The 13,922-nt window shown below is 47.6% G+C and overlaps 1 protein-coding gene across 5 annotated transcripts in view; it reads left to right on the plus strand.

Annotated features, from left to right (window-relative positions):
* Positions 1 to 13,722, plus strand: part of LOC146855822 (death-associated protein kinase dapk-1-like) — a 304,196-nt gene extending 290,474 nt beyond the window's left edge. For 3 of the 5 annotated variants that reach the window (XM_085653759.1, XM_085653760.1, XM_085653758.1), the window contains 2 exons: positions 9,428 to 9,541; positions 10,472 to 13,606. In XM_085653759.1, coding sequence (XP_085509885.1) covers positions 9,428 to 9,541; positions 10,472 to 11,647 — 1,290 coding nt within the window. In that variant the 3' untranslated portion in view covers positions 11,648 to 13,606. Of the gene's footprint in view, positions 1 to 9,427; positions 9,542 to 9,642; positions 9,753 to 10,471 lie in introns of all 5 variants that reach the window. The other 2 variants (XM_085653762.1, XM_085653757.1) reach the window with 2 other exon arrangements.
* The last annotated feature ends 200 nt before the right edge of the window (positions 13,723 to 13,922 follow it).

Raw genomic sequence — 13,922 nt, forward strand, 5'->3', positions numbered from 1 at the left:
ATTAAAAGCAGTCAGAGAGTACAGAGATCACCAGTCTCCCTGTCATATGTGTGTGATGGGGGCCCCTCGAGAATCTGGTCTAATGAGCCATCCCAACTGTCAACCTGCCCTACCTTCCTCCTCGTGGACTTTAGTAGTGTATTGTTTATAATCGTCGCTACGCAGTCTCTCCATGTTGGACTTAAACTGCTCTCCCAGAGTTTCTCCATCACTCCAGCCCGGGTGCCCAGAGCCCTACCCAAGGCCTGCAGTTTGTCTTTCAGTGTCTGGAGCTCCCCATTCAATTCTCTCTGAGTTCCGACTGTCTGCCAGAGACAGTGACCCTGAGTCACCACTTTGAAAGCCTCCCACTCCGTAAGAGTTGTGGATACAGTACCCTGGTTCTGAGTAAAATAGTCTGAGATTACTTCTGCCAGGGAGATAGCATGCATCTTCTAGAGAGGCTGGGTTAAGTCACCACGTGGGGACGGGCGGGCAATCCCCTATAGGTTGCAACCCTAGCAGCACGGGCTGTAATCAGATAGGGTGCATCTCAAATGAGTGTGTAGACTCAAAAGAGTGTGTAGTGTGTTGGGTAAGCCTCTGAGAACACCCAACTATCTATCCGTGTGTGCAGGTTGTGGATGTGGGAAAAGAAGAAGTCTTGTTCCTCCCTATGCTACGTTCACCACACATCCGTCATCTCTGTGCTCAAGCCAATCCCGTAGCCCCTCTGCCAGTCTGCCCGCCCCTGTTCCTGTCAGCGGTGGTGTCGAGCGGTCCAGTATAATGTCCAGAACAAGTAAAAGTCGCCCCCTATTAGCAGGTTGCCAACCGGGAGGTCGGCTATGTGAGTGGAGAGTGAGTGTAAAAACACGATCTGGTCCTGGTTTGGGGCATAGATGCATCCCAGTGCAATCTCTTTCCCATGTAACCTACCTTCTATATATGCAAACCTACCCTCTTTATCTATAATAGTGCAGGTAAGCTCAGAGGGGACCCCTGCCTTAATCCATATTAAGACCCCTCTGGCTTATGCAGAGTAGGAGGTGGCATAGAGCTGGCCCTGCCATCTACGTCTCAATCGATCAATCTCGGTCCCCACTATGTGGGTCTCCTGAAGCATGGTGACCCGGACTCCCCGCCGACTGAGGTATCTGTGAATGCCATTCCCCTTCAAGGCAGAACCCATTCCCCTAATGTTCCAAGACAGAAATGTTAGGGCATGTCGTTGTTCAGGCATACTAAGGTATGTCAAGTTATCTTTATCGGTGCTCATCAAACGTACACCACACCCCCCCCACCCCCATAGTGCGGTGTGCAGTGCCTGTACGAACACAAAAAAAGGGGAAAAAAACTATAAATTAAATAAAAAAGAAGTGGGGGCATGAACGTCCTCCAACCATAAACTCCCTTACCCAATTGCAGTATGGCAACGGCCGGCCGGCCGACCAAACCAAACAGCACAAACAGCTCCCGAATGAATATCTCGCGCAGTCAGCCTGCAAGGGCCATTCTGTGAGGCGTGGAGGAAGTCGGGTCCATGCGCTGTCGGCCCCACACATAATGGCTAGCACAAATATCTGTCCAGTAACCAATCAAACCTACCAAGAATGGAACATAGACAAGAAATTTACAGGGTGGTGCAAAGCGACCCCAGAACCGCCCCCATCCCCATTTCCACAGAGCCCTGTGCATTAAGGGATATAAGTGCTACGCAAGCAAATGATGGACAGAATACTGAATAAATCATACATTCACCTCCAGTCAAGAGATCTGGGTTAAATCCATCGTTTATTTGCTCACCATGCCATCCCAGTTTAGCCCCAGCCATATGCAAATCAGTCTTGACCCTGTGCCTCATGGGTTCAGTTCAGACCAAAATGCCAAGCCAGGTCCTCACGGGACCGGAAACAAGCATCCTGGGACCGGTTTCTGGGTATTACCCTTCATCAGCCAGGCTAGCTTGAATCCAGTGGCATAGTGAGCAAGGGACCCACGTCTGGGCATACCCATCCCACTTAAGGTGAAAAGTGCTACGCAAACAAATGAGGGACAGAATGCTGAATAAATCATACATTCACCCCCATTCAAGAAAACTGGGTTAAATCCATCGTTCTTATGCTCACCATGCCACCCCAGTTTAGACCCAGCCATATGCAAATCAGTCTCATCCTGGGACCGGTTTCTGGGTATTATCCTTCATCAGCCAGGCTAGCTTGAATCCAGTGGCACAGTGAGCAAGGGACCCACGTCTGGGCATCCCCATCCCACTTAGGGTGAAAAGTGCTACGCAAACAAATGATGGACAGAATGCTGAATAAATCATACATTCACCCCCAGTCAAGAGAACTGGGTTAAATCCATTGTTCTTTTGCTCACCATGCCACCCCAATTTAGACCCAGCCATATGCAAATCAGTCTTGAACCATTTAGGCCCAGATCTTTGTACTGGGGTGAATGTATGACATTGTTCTGCATTCTGTCCATCAATTGTTGGTTTTGCATTTGTCACCCTGAGTGGGACGGGTATGCCCAGATGTGGGTCCCGTGCTCTCCATGCCACTGGTGTCAAGCTATCCTGGCTGATGAGGGCTGAAAGCCCGAAACCGGTCCTAGGATGTTTGCTTCCAGTCCGGGGAGGACCTGGCCTGACAGTTCGGGCTGGACTGTTCCCATTGGGCGCAGGGTCAAGACTGATTTGCATATGGCTGGGTTCAAACTGGAATGGCATGGTGAGCAAAAAAAGATGGATTTAGGCCCAGATCGTTGTACTGGGGTGAATGTATGACATTGTTCTGCATTCTGTCCATCAATTGTTTTTGCATTTCTCACCCCGAGTGGGACGGGTATGCACAGACGTGGGTCTCGTGCTCTCCATGCCACTGGAGTCAAGCTATCCTGGCTGATGAGGGCTGAAAGCACAAAACCGTTCCTAGGATGCTTGTTTCCAGTCCAGGGAGGACCTGGCCTGGCAGTTAGGGCTGGACTGTTCCCATTGGGCGCAGGGTCAAGACTGATTTGCATATGGCGGGGTTCAACCTGGAATGGCATGGTGAGCAAAAAAAAGATGGATTTAGGCCTGGGGTGAATGTATGACACTGTTCTGCATTCTGTCCATCAATTGTTGTTTTTGCAAGGGATATCAGAGCAAGTCATCCACCGTCTGGGGTGTTACTGTTGGGGGTTCTATGCCTTCCCCCTGTGAGAACATGGAGTCAGAGAGGGCCGAGCCATGGTCTGAAGCAGTGTCCACCTCTGAGTTTTCCCATGCCCCTGCACAATGTCTGCAACCGCCTGCAAGGCAGCTGCTCGTTCCAGTTCAATTTTTGAGGGCAATGAGCCACTTTTAGGGCCATCCCTTTGAGCTCAACCTGTGCGCCTCCATATCCTCTTTCCAGGCACCGAGGGTCGTGTACGTGTAGAAGGGAGAGGTGTTCCCGCATTGTAAGCCTCCAGCCAGGTCTAGGCAGATTCTGAGTCTTCACAGAAGTGGTGGTGCCATCCAGGACTATTTGGGAGTATTGGATATCATTTTCGCGGAGAGCCCGTTTAATCTCTAAAAGGAAGCCCGACTAGCTTGCACCGCCGCCGTGAAATCCAGGAATATAGAGAGCCTCCCATTGTCCACCACATAGGGTCCATCGGAGCTGGCCTTGCGGAGTATAATGTCTCTATCCCTGTAATGTAGCAGTCGAACCACCACCGGTCTATGGGGACGGCCCGGGGCCAGCGGCCCTGCCGACACTCGGTGCGCTCGCTCCAGTGCGAAAAAGGGTGTGAATAATCCAGCAGCCACCTTCGTTCTTAGCCAGGTCTTCAGGTAACTCACCATATCTCCCTTTTTCGATTCTCTCTGGAAAACCCACCACTCTGATATTGTTTCATCTATTTCGGCCTTCGGCATCTTCTGATCTCCGTTCAATGAACAGTACTCTATCTCTCAGTTCAGACACCTGGCTAGCAAGTGTGGTGTGTTCGGGTCTGAGTTCAGTAATGGAGGTTTCTATCTCTTTGACTGTCTGCCAGCTTGTGATGTTACGCGTGAAGTTGGCCCAGGCCCACCGTCACCGTGCCTATATCCTGTTGCAGAGTGGTTTAATATCTTCCATGGCCGCTAGAATCTTGTCCAGTTGGAGTCGTATTGGGCCTCCTGTCTGGGCGGCGCAATCGCCATCAGCCCCTATGTCTCGGGTGGGATCCGCTGTGTCTGGCGGGACCCCCAATGATTTGAGTCATGCCGTCCCCATCAAGGCTACAGTAAGTAGGGCACCACTGTGGGAAGCTGGGTTTCTGTTGCAGTAACCACCCCACTTTTTGCCAGACTACTGATGCACTTTTGACTTGATGTGCCCTGGGTCCCTGCCAATCAGGTTCCCAGGGCCTGTGTTATTTCCCCAAAACTAACCCAAACCCAATTGGCATCTCTGGCCACAGGTCAGCCCCTGGTAAATGGTACCACAGGTACCCAGGGCACTGTGACCAGGGAAGACCTCTAAGGGCTGCAGCACTTATTGTGCCACCCTTAGAGGCCCTGTACCATTACACTCACACATTGCCTTTGTAGGCTGTGTGTTGTGGTTCATAACAAAGTGAAGAGTCGACATGGCACACATCTCTGTGTGCCATGCCTAAAACCCACTGCCCTGGCATAGATCAGTCACCCCTCTAGCTGGGTGCACTCTACCAGTAGTGAGGGTACAGGTGCATGAGCCTGTACCCCTACAGCGTCTAAGTTCATTCTTAGACATTGTAAGTGCAGTGCTGCCATGAAGAGTATATGGTGCTGGGAGTCTATTATGAACTCCACAGCACCATAATGGCTACACTGAAAACTGAGAAGTTTGCTATCAAACTTCTCAGCACATTAAACCCACACTGATGCCAGTGTGGGATTTAATGAAAAATGCACACAGAGGGCATCTTAGAGATGCCCCTTGAAAAACGACCTACCACTAGTGTCCAGGCTGAGTGGCTGCTTTCAGCTGCCACCACCAGACTTGTTTCTGGACCCCTGAGTCAAGAGCCTGCTGCTCTCAGGGCCTGAAACAATGCACATCCTGGTAAGAGGTGCTAAGCCTCCTCCCCCAGGATGGGCAGGGTCCACGAAGGAGAAGCTTCAAAGGCTCGCTGCCTTTGTGAGCTTCCCCGGGCCACTTGCTGCTTTCAGCAAGTGATCCACACCTATTCTGACCCCCACTTTGGGCGGGAGAACCGGCAGGAAAAACAAGTGAGGAAGAGAGGTGTGCCCACCTCTGCCAACTTTACCCCGCAGTTGGGGGAGACGAGGTGAAGCACAACTCTCAGTCCCCGCCATCTTGCAGATGGTGGGACACAGCCAACCAGGGAAAGGCATAAGTCACCCTCCCACTGGAGGGTGGCATAATAGGTGGTGTACCCACCCCAGGGCAGGGACCCATTGGTCCCAACCTTTTATCTACCTGTAACGCCCCTAAATCTAGTATTTAGGGACACCCCTGAACCTTGCTTCCTCAGACAAGAACCTACAAGAAGAAAAGAAGAAGAAGGACCCAACAGCCGTGCCGAAGCTAACAGGCGGAAGACGCCTACTGACTTGGCCCCAGCCCTACCGGCTTGTCTCCACCTTGACCCCACCTTGACCCTGCTCCTGCAAAATCCCAGTGTGTCCTGCAGCCAGCAACCTCGAGAAACCCGGAGGACGTGCCTGCCTTCAAGCCCAAAGACTTTGTCTCCAGTGAACACCGGATTTGTTCATCTCCAACCTCAGGCCCTGGCCGGAAACCGCAAATCCGCCCCACTCTGCACCCGGCATCCACGGCTCAAGCTCGAGTGGGCAAACACCACGAGGAGGTCTCCCCAGTGATCCTGACCCGATATCTAGCAATCCCTGACCTGCCTCAAGTCTCCAGCCGACACCTGCAGTCTAAATCCGGAAGGTCCCCCAGCCTCGACCAGGAGCTGGTAAGAAGATCCAACCCTAAAAGGCACCCCTGCACCCAACGCCCCAAGGCCTTGACTGGCCCAACCTACGTGCCTAGCCAACCCCCAACATCACAACTTACTTCTCAAAGGGGTGGTCGCACCCAGAAGACCTTCGTCCCTGAGCCTGCAGTGCTTTTGCAAACCGGAGACTCCCCATTGAAAGCTACAGGACTTCCGACGCCAAAACAGCACTCTGCACCCGGCCGCCCCAGTGCAGCTAAGGGTGCATCTTTTGTGCTGGCCTAAACCCCCATTTGCTCTGAGCTTAAGTCCAGGAGCTTTGCTCCCACAACCCAGTGGCATGCTCGTCAGCAGCCACCAACCGGAGGCCCCCTATCCCCCATTGGATAACATTGGTCCTCAGCACTCTGCCGCCCTAGTGCCGCTGAGGGTGTAACAAGAGTGCATCACTGACCCTGGAGGACCCCTGAGTCTAACCCCAGAATACCAATTCCCACAACAAAGTACTTACCTTTGAACCGATAACACTATTTTCTCCATAGGATAAACATTGACTGTTTTTCTATGAAAAGTTTCAAAGTGTGGAGTTGGAAAACCTAAAGAAATTCTTTAAAATGGTACTAACTAACAAAAACGATTTTACTTACCTGTTTACAGGACATGTCCCAGTGTAGTATCCAGGTATACTACACTGTGTAAGAAAAGTATTCTCAAAAGTAATTTACTTGTAATTTTACTAAAAAGCCCATTCAAAGTATATGTACTGTATTTGCAAGGCATTGCATTTCTCAGTAACAATACTGTAAGTCAAAACAATGTGCATATACAATTACAATCCAAACTGTATTACAACTATATATTTACTGCAAAGTTTTTATCACTTACCTGTGCCAGGCCTGCTTTGTTCTAGGAAAAAAAATAACTAAAATAATATTTTTATACAAAAACAATGTGTCTGAAGTTCAGTCATTGAGTGTGTGAATTCATTTGCTGACTGAGTGTGTACAACAAATGCTTAACACTATCCTCTGATAAAGCCTTACTCGACCACACTACCACAAATAGAGAGTAAGGTGCAATCTAAATTTACCTCTGCCTACCTTTGGGGTTCCACTGGACTCTGTGCACACTATACCTCACTTTGGTATAGTATATACACAGCCAGCTTCCTACAACCACACAGAAGGCAAAGTACCTGGAGTTGCGCAGGCAACCTCCCCTATATGCCAGCGGGTGGTCTGTGTCGCAGAGTCGTAAAACTGGCCTTTCTTTGTTCCGCACTCTCAACAGTGCCTCAAGTCGAGGACCCCCCGGCCCCACTAGCCACAAAGTCGCAAGGACAAATCCACTAGGCAGGCACCATTAGCATGCGGTGTCTCCCGGTCACAGGAGGTGTATGGGGGGAGGTAGCTGACCCAGAGCGGGGATTTGCAACACTGTAGTAGGAGAGAACCACAGTCTACTTGGGGCCCCATGTGTCTCCACTACCCTCTCAAGTAGCCTCAATTCCACAAGGGGGTACCAGATGGTCAATCCACCACAGTTATGTGCTCATTCCCCAAAGTTTCACTGCTAGGTCTAAGTTCTCTCGATAGTGATCACCGCAATGAGCTGCCCTCTCGGTGTCCTAGACCGCTATCAGGCAGGCAGGCCTCGGCTACGGCTCCCTTACTTATGCAACCACCAAGGGGCAGCAATCAGTGAGGGATCAGAGGTCCGCCCAGCTGCGCAGTCCCCAGGGCCAACCCCTTTCCGGGCAATGTTCTCTTGCAGGAGGGAGCACCTCAGGCCCCTCGCTGTCAGAACCAGTGGAGGCCCCGACAAACCTCGGCAATTGGCGGCTCCATCTGGCTCCGCAGGAGGTCACCAAGGGGCTGGCAGTGCGGGCCCAGCCTGTTCGGAGGTTGATGGCTCTGGAACTTCCACTGGCTCCCCATCCAGAAAAGATGCCAATTCAAGATGATGAAACACGCCTACAAGTCCCCCCACGACCAAGGACCAGCATACATCAACTGTGGCCTGAACTTTCACCTACCCACCAAACACCTACGATCCGCCACCCTCGCTTACACTCACCGCATCCACTGACACTACAGTGGAGGATGCGCCGTCACCTTCATGTCTTGGAACTACCTTTGCCTTCACCACCATCTCTTCTGGAATTTAGAAAGGAACTCGACACCTGGCTTTTCGACTGATCCCAGCCAGATCCTAACGCTTGGATACCATTAGGGTGATTAGCTGTGCTCAGCAAATCCTGATTGATTGATTGATTTATTGATTGATTGACTGATAGCAAAGTGTCATCATGTATCATCAGTGACTTAAACCACCCAAATTCAGAGTTAATCCATTTAAGAGTATTGGAGAAAATAAAATAAAAAACTCACAATAATCATTTATTCAGTAAGAATGCTCCACTGCTTCCAATTCATCAGAAATATTTGTTCCCTTGGCTAATTTCTCAGGATCTGGATTTGCCATCTATTAGGAGCATTTCGGTGTGTCTGAGCAATGCTCGAAGAAGGCCAAAGTCCCTGGGAGCTTTGTTCAGCCCTGACTCCCATCCTTACAGTGCTCAAGCTTGTTTACTTCAACCCAGCAGAAGAAATGTTATAAGCCGATTCACCTGAGGCAACTGCTGTTGCTAGAATTGAGATCTGTCTGGTTAATACTGCAGGTTAAATTTGCCCAAAACTTGCCCTATCCCTTCCTGGGTTGATAAAGGTAAGCCATGTGGTACATTAAAATGTCAAGCATGACCTTAGAGAAGCTAAATGCATTCCTAATATCTGGTTGGGACTTTAAACAAAAGAGCACTGAAGCGTGGTATTTGGATAAAGGACACAACTGGAGAGTGGCGTTGCAGGTTGTGAGGGAAGTCCAATGGTGTTAGTTGGTGGATTAGGTGTCTAATGGGTTTGGCAGTGTTGACAAATCAGAATGGGTCCTGTGCGGATGGAGGTGCTCTTACACCTCATGCATTATCATCAGTCACTGCTTGGGACTACCTTCTATTCTGGTTGATGTCAGTTACTTGCAAACTGTTATAATAAATTCCAGCTTAGAGCTCTTCTGTGGTGCGCAATGAAAAATATCGCTGTCTGTTTGGTCTAGGAGTGAGGATATGCTTTGTTCCAATAATGCAATGAGTATCACTAGGACATATGTGCCTTTGAATGGTTTGAGTGGCTGGCGGTAGAGGTAGGAAGAGTATGGTGATAGGCAGCTTGGGAATAGTGTTAGCTAATAAAGACTCAAATATTCCTTATCTGTAACTGAAAAGAAGCCTGTGGTGAAGAACCTTGTTCAATTAACCTATTTTCTAGAGAGAAAAAAGAGCCAAATAACATCAGGCATGGGCTCGAACTGTGGCAGCCAGCTACAATACTGACAATCCCCACAAAAGATGCTGTGGTAGAAACTACTCTTCCTGGCACTCTTAAGAAGAAAGTGGGAGTTATGAAAAAAAAAATCAAAGGACACTTTTTAATTATTTGTGTTTTTTCTGATTCTTTTGCAGATAAAGTTCATGCATTGGAAGCATTTCTTAAGTACAGTGAGGGAGAACCTGGCTGAGCCCATCGAGGAAGAACAACTCATAATGGCAGTGGAATATCTGCACAATATTTCCGAGGTAGGTATCGGTGAGAAATGGACGTTGTTGAATGCATGTCATTTGTGAACTAGGGCTTAGTGACATGAGGTAAAAGGTGAATTTTGTACATTTGTTCTCAGGTTGGGCGACAAGGCTGCAGAATTCAGACTGATGAAACAATATACTGGAGCACTCCGACAATTTGTTTTAAAAACACTGCTTGAGAGCTATACCATTTTACTTTCGACTTGTATGTAAATTAACTATGTTAATTGCCAATTAGGTGTAAGCTAATATTTTACCATGTTTTAAGTAGTACAGGCACTTTAGCACTGGTTAGCAGTGTTAAAGTGTGCAGAGTCCCAAGGCAACAAAAACATATTCCACAGAATAGAAGGGTGAAGGCCAAAAGTTTGGGCGATGACAGCTCTAAGGCTAACAGGCCTAACAGCTGCCAAATATCAATGTTGACATTGATGTTTTATTTTTATATACACTGGAACTGATTTTACTGTTCGGTGCCGTATGACTGTTAAGTAAAATAAAGTTTTGTATGTTAAAAATGGATGCACTGATTAAGGAGGGCTCATTAAATTCCACAAATAAATAAACCCACAGCATTATCTCAGCTATAAAGTCATAGAATGGCAGCTAGCATCATAAGTTCCATACAAAATTTGAATCACAGAGAAAAGGCGGAGATAAGGTAGAGTTTGCTTGGAGTAGGCCTTACTAGTTAGTGATTTTCATCTGCTTTAAATCATCTACATTTCTCTTTATGTATAGTATTAGGCCCCGTTTAGAAAGATTAAAATTTGGGCAGCCTCATTATGCATTTTATTCTCTTGAGGATTCATTGATTGTCAGCTGAAGTTACTGTAAACTAGATCAAAGTGTTCATTTTTAATATATCTTATCACAGTAGTATGAACTTTCCTAAATAATGCGTTTGCTCTTTTGTTTTTACAGTTACTCTACTTTCCTACTATTGACAACAGTCAGGGCTCACCCGATGGCCTGGTCATTCTGAACTTGAAATGGTTGTGTCACGACATATTTGGCACATTTGGAAACTTCACCTTGAATTCTGTGGTGCAAGCAGATCGTGAGAGATGGAGGCGCAGCGACCTAGAGTCCTGCCTGAAGCTGGATGGCAGTGGGGAGATTGGATGTGTCTTGGAGATTCTGGAGCAGCTGGAGCTGCTCTTTGCTCCACCTGGGACAGATGAGTACATTGTCCCAGCATGGCTGGCGAGCGGAAGGGCTACCTCCGTTTGGCAAGACAGCAGTCAGTTTAATGTATACCACGGCATTGCTTACCGCTGGAAGTCAAAAACCGGCTTCTTCAGCCAGGCATTCTTTGCTCGCTTGCAGATCCGTCTGTTGAAGCACTTCACCAGGTCTGGAGATGAACGATTCCTCATTTGGAAAGATGGCATCAAGTGTATGGAAGAGGCAGAGGTGATGGTACAGGTGACAGAGTCACGACTCTCTGTGAATGTGATTGTGCGTGGATTCTGGGAGAGTAGCTTGTGTAGGAGCTCAAAATTGGATACAAGGTCCAAATGCTGGGGGCTGCTTCAAACAGTAGGGAAACACATCGAAAAGCTTCTGGCAGAAACAAGCGCTGGTGACGACTGGCACAAGCTGTACTTGAGTCCTGTTGTCTTAAATCAGAGAAGAGAATCCTTGACCTGGGAGATCGCAGCTTACACCCTTGCCGAAGTCCTAGCAGCTGCAGAGAAACAAGAAACCCTTTGTAGGAAACCAGCTGGTGTAGAGGACCAGCCTTGGAGGGTACTTATGGCTGGCTATGACATCACAGTTTTGACCAGACTGAAGCGCTGTGCAAGTATCCGTTGGCTGCATGCTGACACCCTGCAGCAGCTGTGCTGCTTATTGGATCCTGAGCATCCCACGTTTAAAGACTGGAGATCCTTGATGGAGAAGATAGGTGAAGCAACCCACCAGGACATTCAGACCTTGGATGCAAATGCTCAACGGTCCAAGTGCTCCTCTACTGCCCTTGTCTTTGAGAAATACCCAGAAACAAGCATAGACCAACTATATTGTGCTCTCCAGGAGCTGGAGAGAGAAGACTGCTTGTATGAGTTGGATATCATGCTCAAAGCCTTGGAGGAGTGAATGAGGTGATTTCTGACCATCGTGTGGCAGGCCAAAGTGTCCACATCGTCCTTACAGCAAGGAGGATTCCTTCTGTTAGGTCAAATTGTTCCCAGTACACCTCATTCTCTTACCTCTACATTGAGATACATTTAAAAGAGAACTAATCATTGAAGCACAAAGTCAATAAAAGACTCCCCATTGGACCTTTAGAAGTAAAACAAATAATTACATGGACTTTGGGTAAATCCAGACTGGAGCATATCAATACGAGATCGCTTTATTTTGGTGGAAAGAGTTGATTTACAGGTGACAGATTGTTTTTGATTTTAATCTCTCCTGTGCTTTCCATTATTCTACAGGAGCTTCTTTTCTCTCTGCTAGGCCTGGCAAGGGGTTTAGAAAGTGCTTTATAAATACAAATGCAATTCAGTACAGTATGATGGGAAGAGACTGTGTGGCTCATGAGTCCTTTCTATCTCTTTTACACCATGCATTATGCTAAGACCATGTGGACTGTGAGTCTGTTCTGTATTGCACAGTTCTGTGGTGAGAGATGGGAAGAACAATACTTTCAAGACCTATCTTCTCTAGTATCTTTTTGCTCAAAGCAGTAGAAATGTTGTTCATTTACTTTTGGTCCATTGTTTGTCTGTTACTTAACTTGTGCTGGTGCTGAAATATCCCTGAAACGGATCACTGTTACACCTTCTAAATCACAACAGACATTCCCTGTCACTACCTGCCTGTGAGCTCCTATCTTTCTGACAGGGTATGTGTTCTTGTTGGAGCCCACCAGTTAGGCTCCTACACAATAATCTGTGAATTAGTCAAAAGCCTGAATGGTGACATAAAGTTATTATTGTTAATTGCCACATTTATGGTGCAAAAGCTGTTCTTAGAATATTTCAAAACGCTTATATACCTCTAGCTCTCAACATTGAATGTTCTTGTGGGAGGCTGTGGACCATTTTAAATTCCCTCTAATGGCAAAACAAATATTCAGTCTTCTGAATTTGGAAACATTATATACACAAATGCCTCTAAATAAGGGCATCAAAACATACAAAATACCAATGATAGTGAAGGCAGTGGACCTGCCTTGCAATACACAGACAAAATTAGAAAACATGATGGAGTCGTTTAGGTGATTTGCAAAAACTGTAGAGGCAGAGTTGAACCCTGTAGTTTGGAGAGAATCCCAGCGGTTCCATCATTGCCTGGGGTGCACGCATACCCAGGGGATGGAAGGTAACCCTTTGGATAAACCAATAACCCAGGGGGGCCCTTAACCAGGTGTAAACAAAGGTTCTTCCTTCTCCAGGGTTGGGTGAATTCAGGATGTTCCACATAGGGAAGAGAGGCTAAGTGTTTTGCCATCCCTAACATCAGAGAAGTAAAGTGTAAACTATGCCGGGACACACAGCTAGGTTCTTGTCCAGCTACTGTATGTTGCATCCATAAAATGTGGGACATGCTTTCACTGGAACAAGCATCCAAGGCATGATACAGGAGTGTGGGGGGCTTAGCAGCTGGAGGAAGGCTAGAGCTCTAGAAATGGTGCATCAGGGGTCTGAAGAAGGAACCTTGCTGGTGAGACGGGTAGGGGATGAGATGGTGGTTAGGGCTCAACAGGGGGCGGTCGCTAATTGACAGCAGTCCCCCTTGCCCTTTGTGGCACACAGCAGAGTTTCCTACTGCTGCAAAAGGCCACCAAAGCTGCCTTTTCATTTTTTAATTCAAAATCTTTGCAAAGCTTACCAGGAGTTAAAACAGTGCAAAGTTCTGATTTTCCTTACTTCGCAACTTCAGACACCCCTCCCCATAGCCCCATTTCTGTACCTATTGGACACCCATGGCTGTCAGAAAAGCTAATTGCCAAAGACAACTAACACCTTGTCTTTCCTGTTTGACACCTACTCCATCACCCCAACACACCCAGTTTTTCTAGCAACATCAATTAAAAACCTGTTTTTGGTTCGTCGTTCCTTCTTAATTTTATTTCTGTGTTTTTTCTTGAAGATAGAAAGTATCTTGTTTTGCCTCTTTTTGCTGCAGCTTCCTTTTGTCAAATAATTAAACTGCTATCTCCATTCCTTCCTGCTTTCCTACTAATCCACTCCAGGGTTTCTTTTCTTGGGATTTTATTGTGGTTGAGATACTTCTTAAAGTGCTCCCCTCATCCAAGAGTCTCAACATTCCCAGATTATGTACAACCCTTTTGGGGTGAGGGCAGGATTTTTCAGTCTGGCCCTCTCTCTGGAACAATCGTCTCATCAATCTTAAAATGATCTCT

This window comes from Triturus cristatus, chromosome 4_1 (genome assembly GCF_964204655.1).
Source record: "Triturus cristatus chromosome 4_1, aTriCri1.1, whole genome shotgun sequence".
In the NCBI taxonomy this organism is placed as follows: domain Eukaryota; kingdom Metazoa; phylum Chordata; class Amphibia; order Caudata; family Salamandridae; genus Triturus; species Triturus cristatus.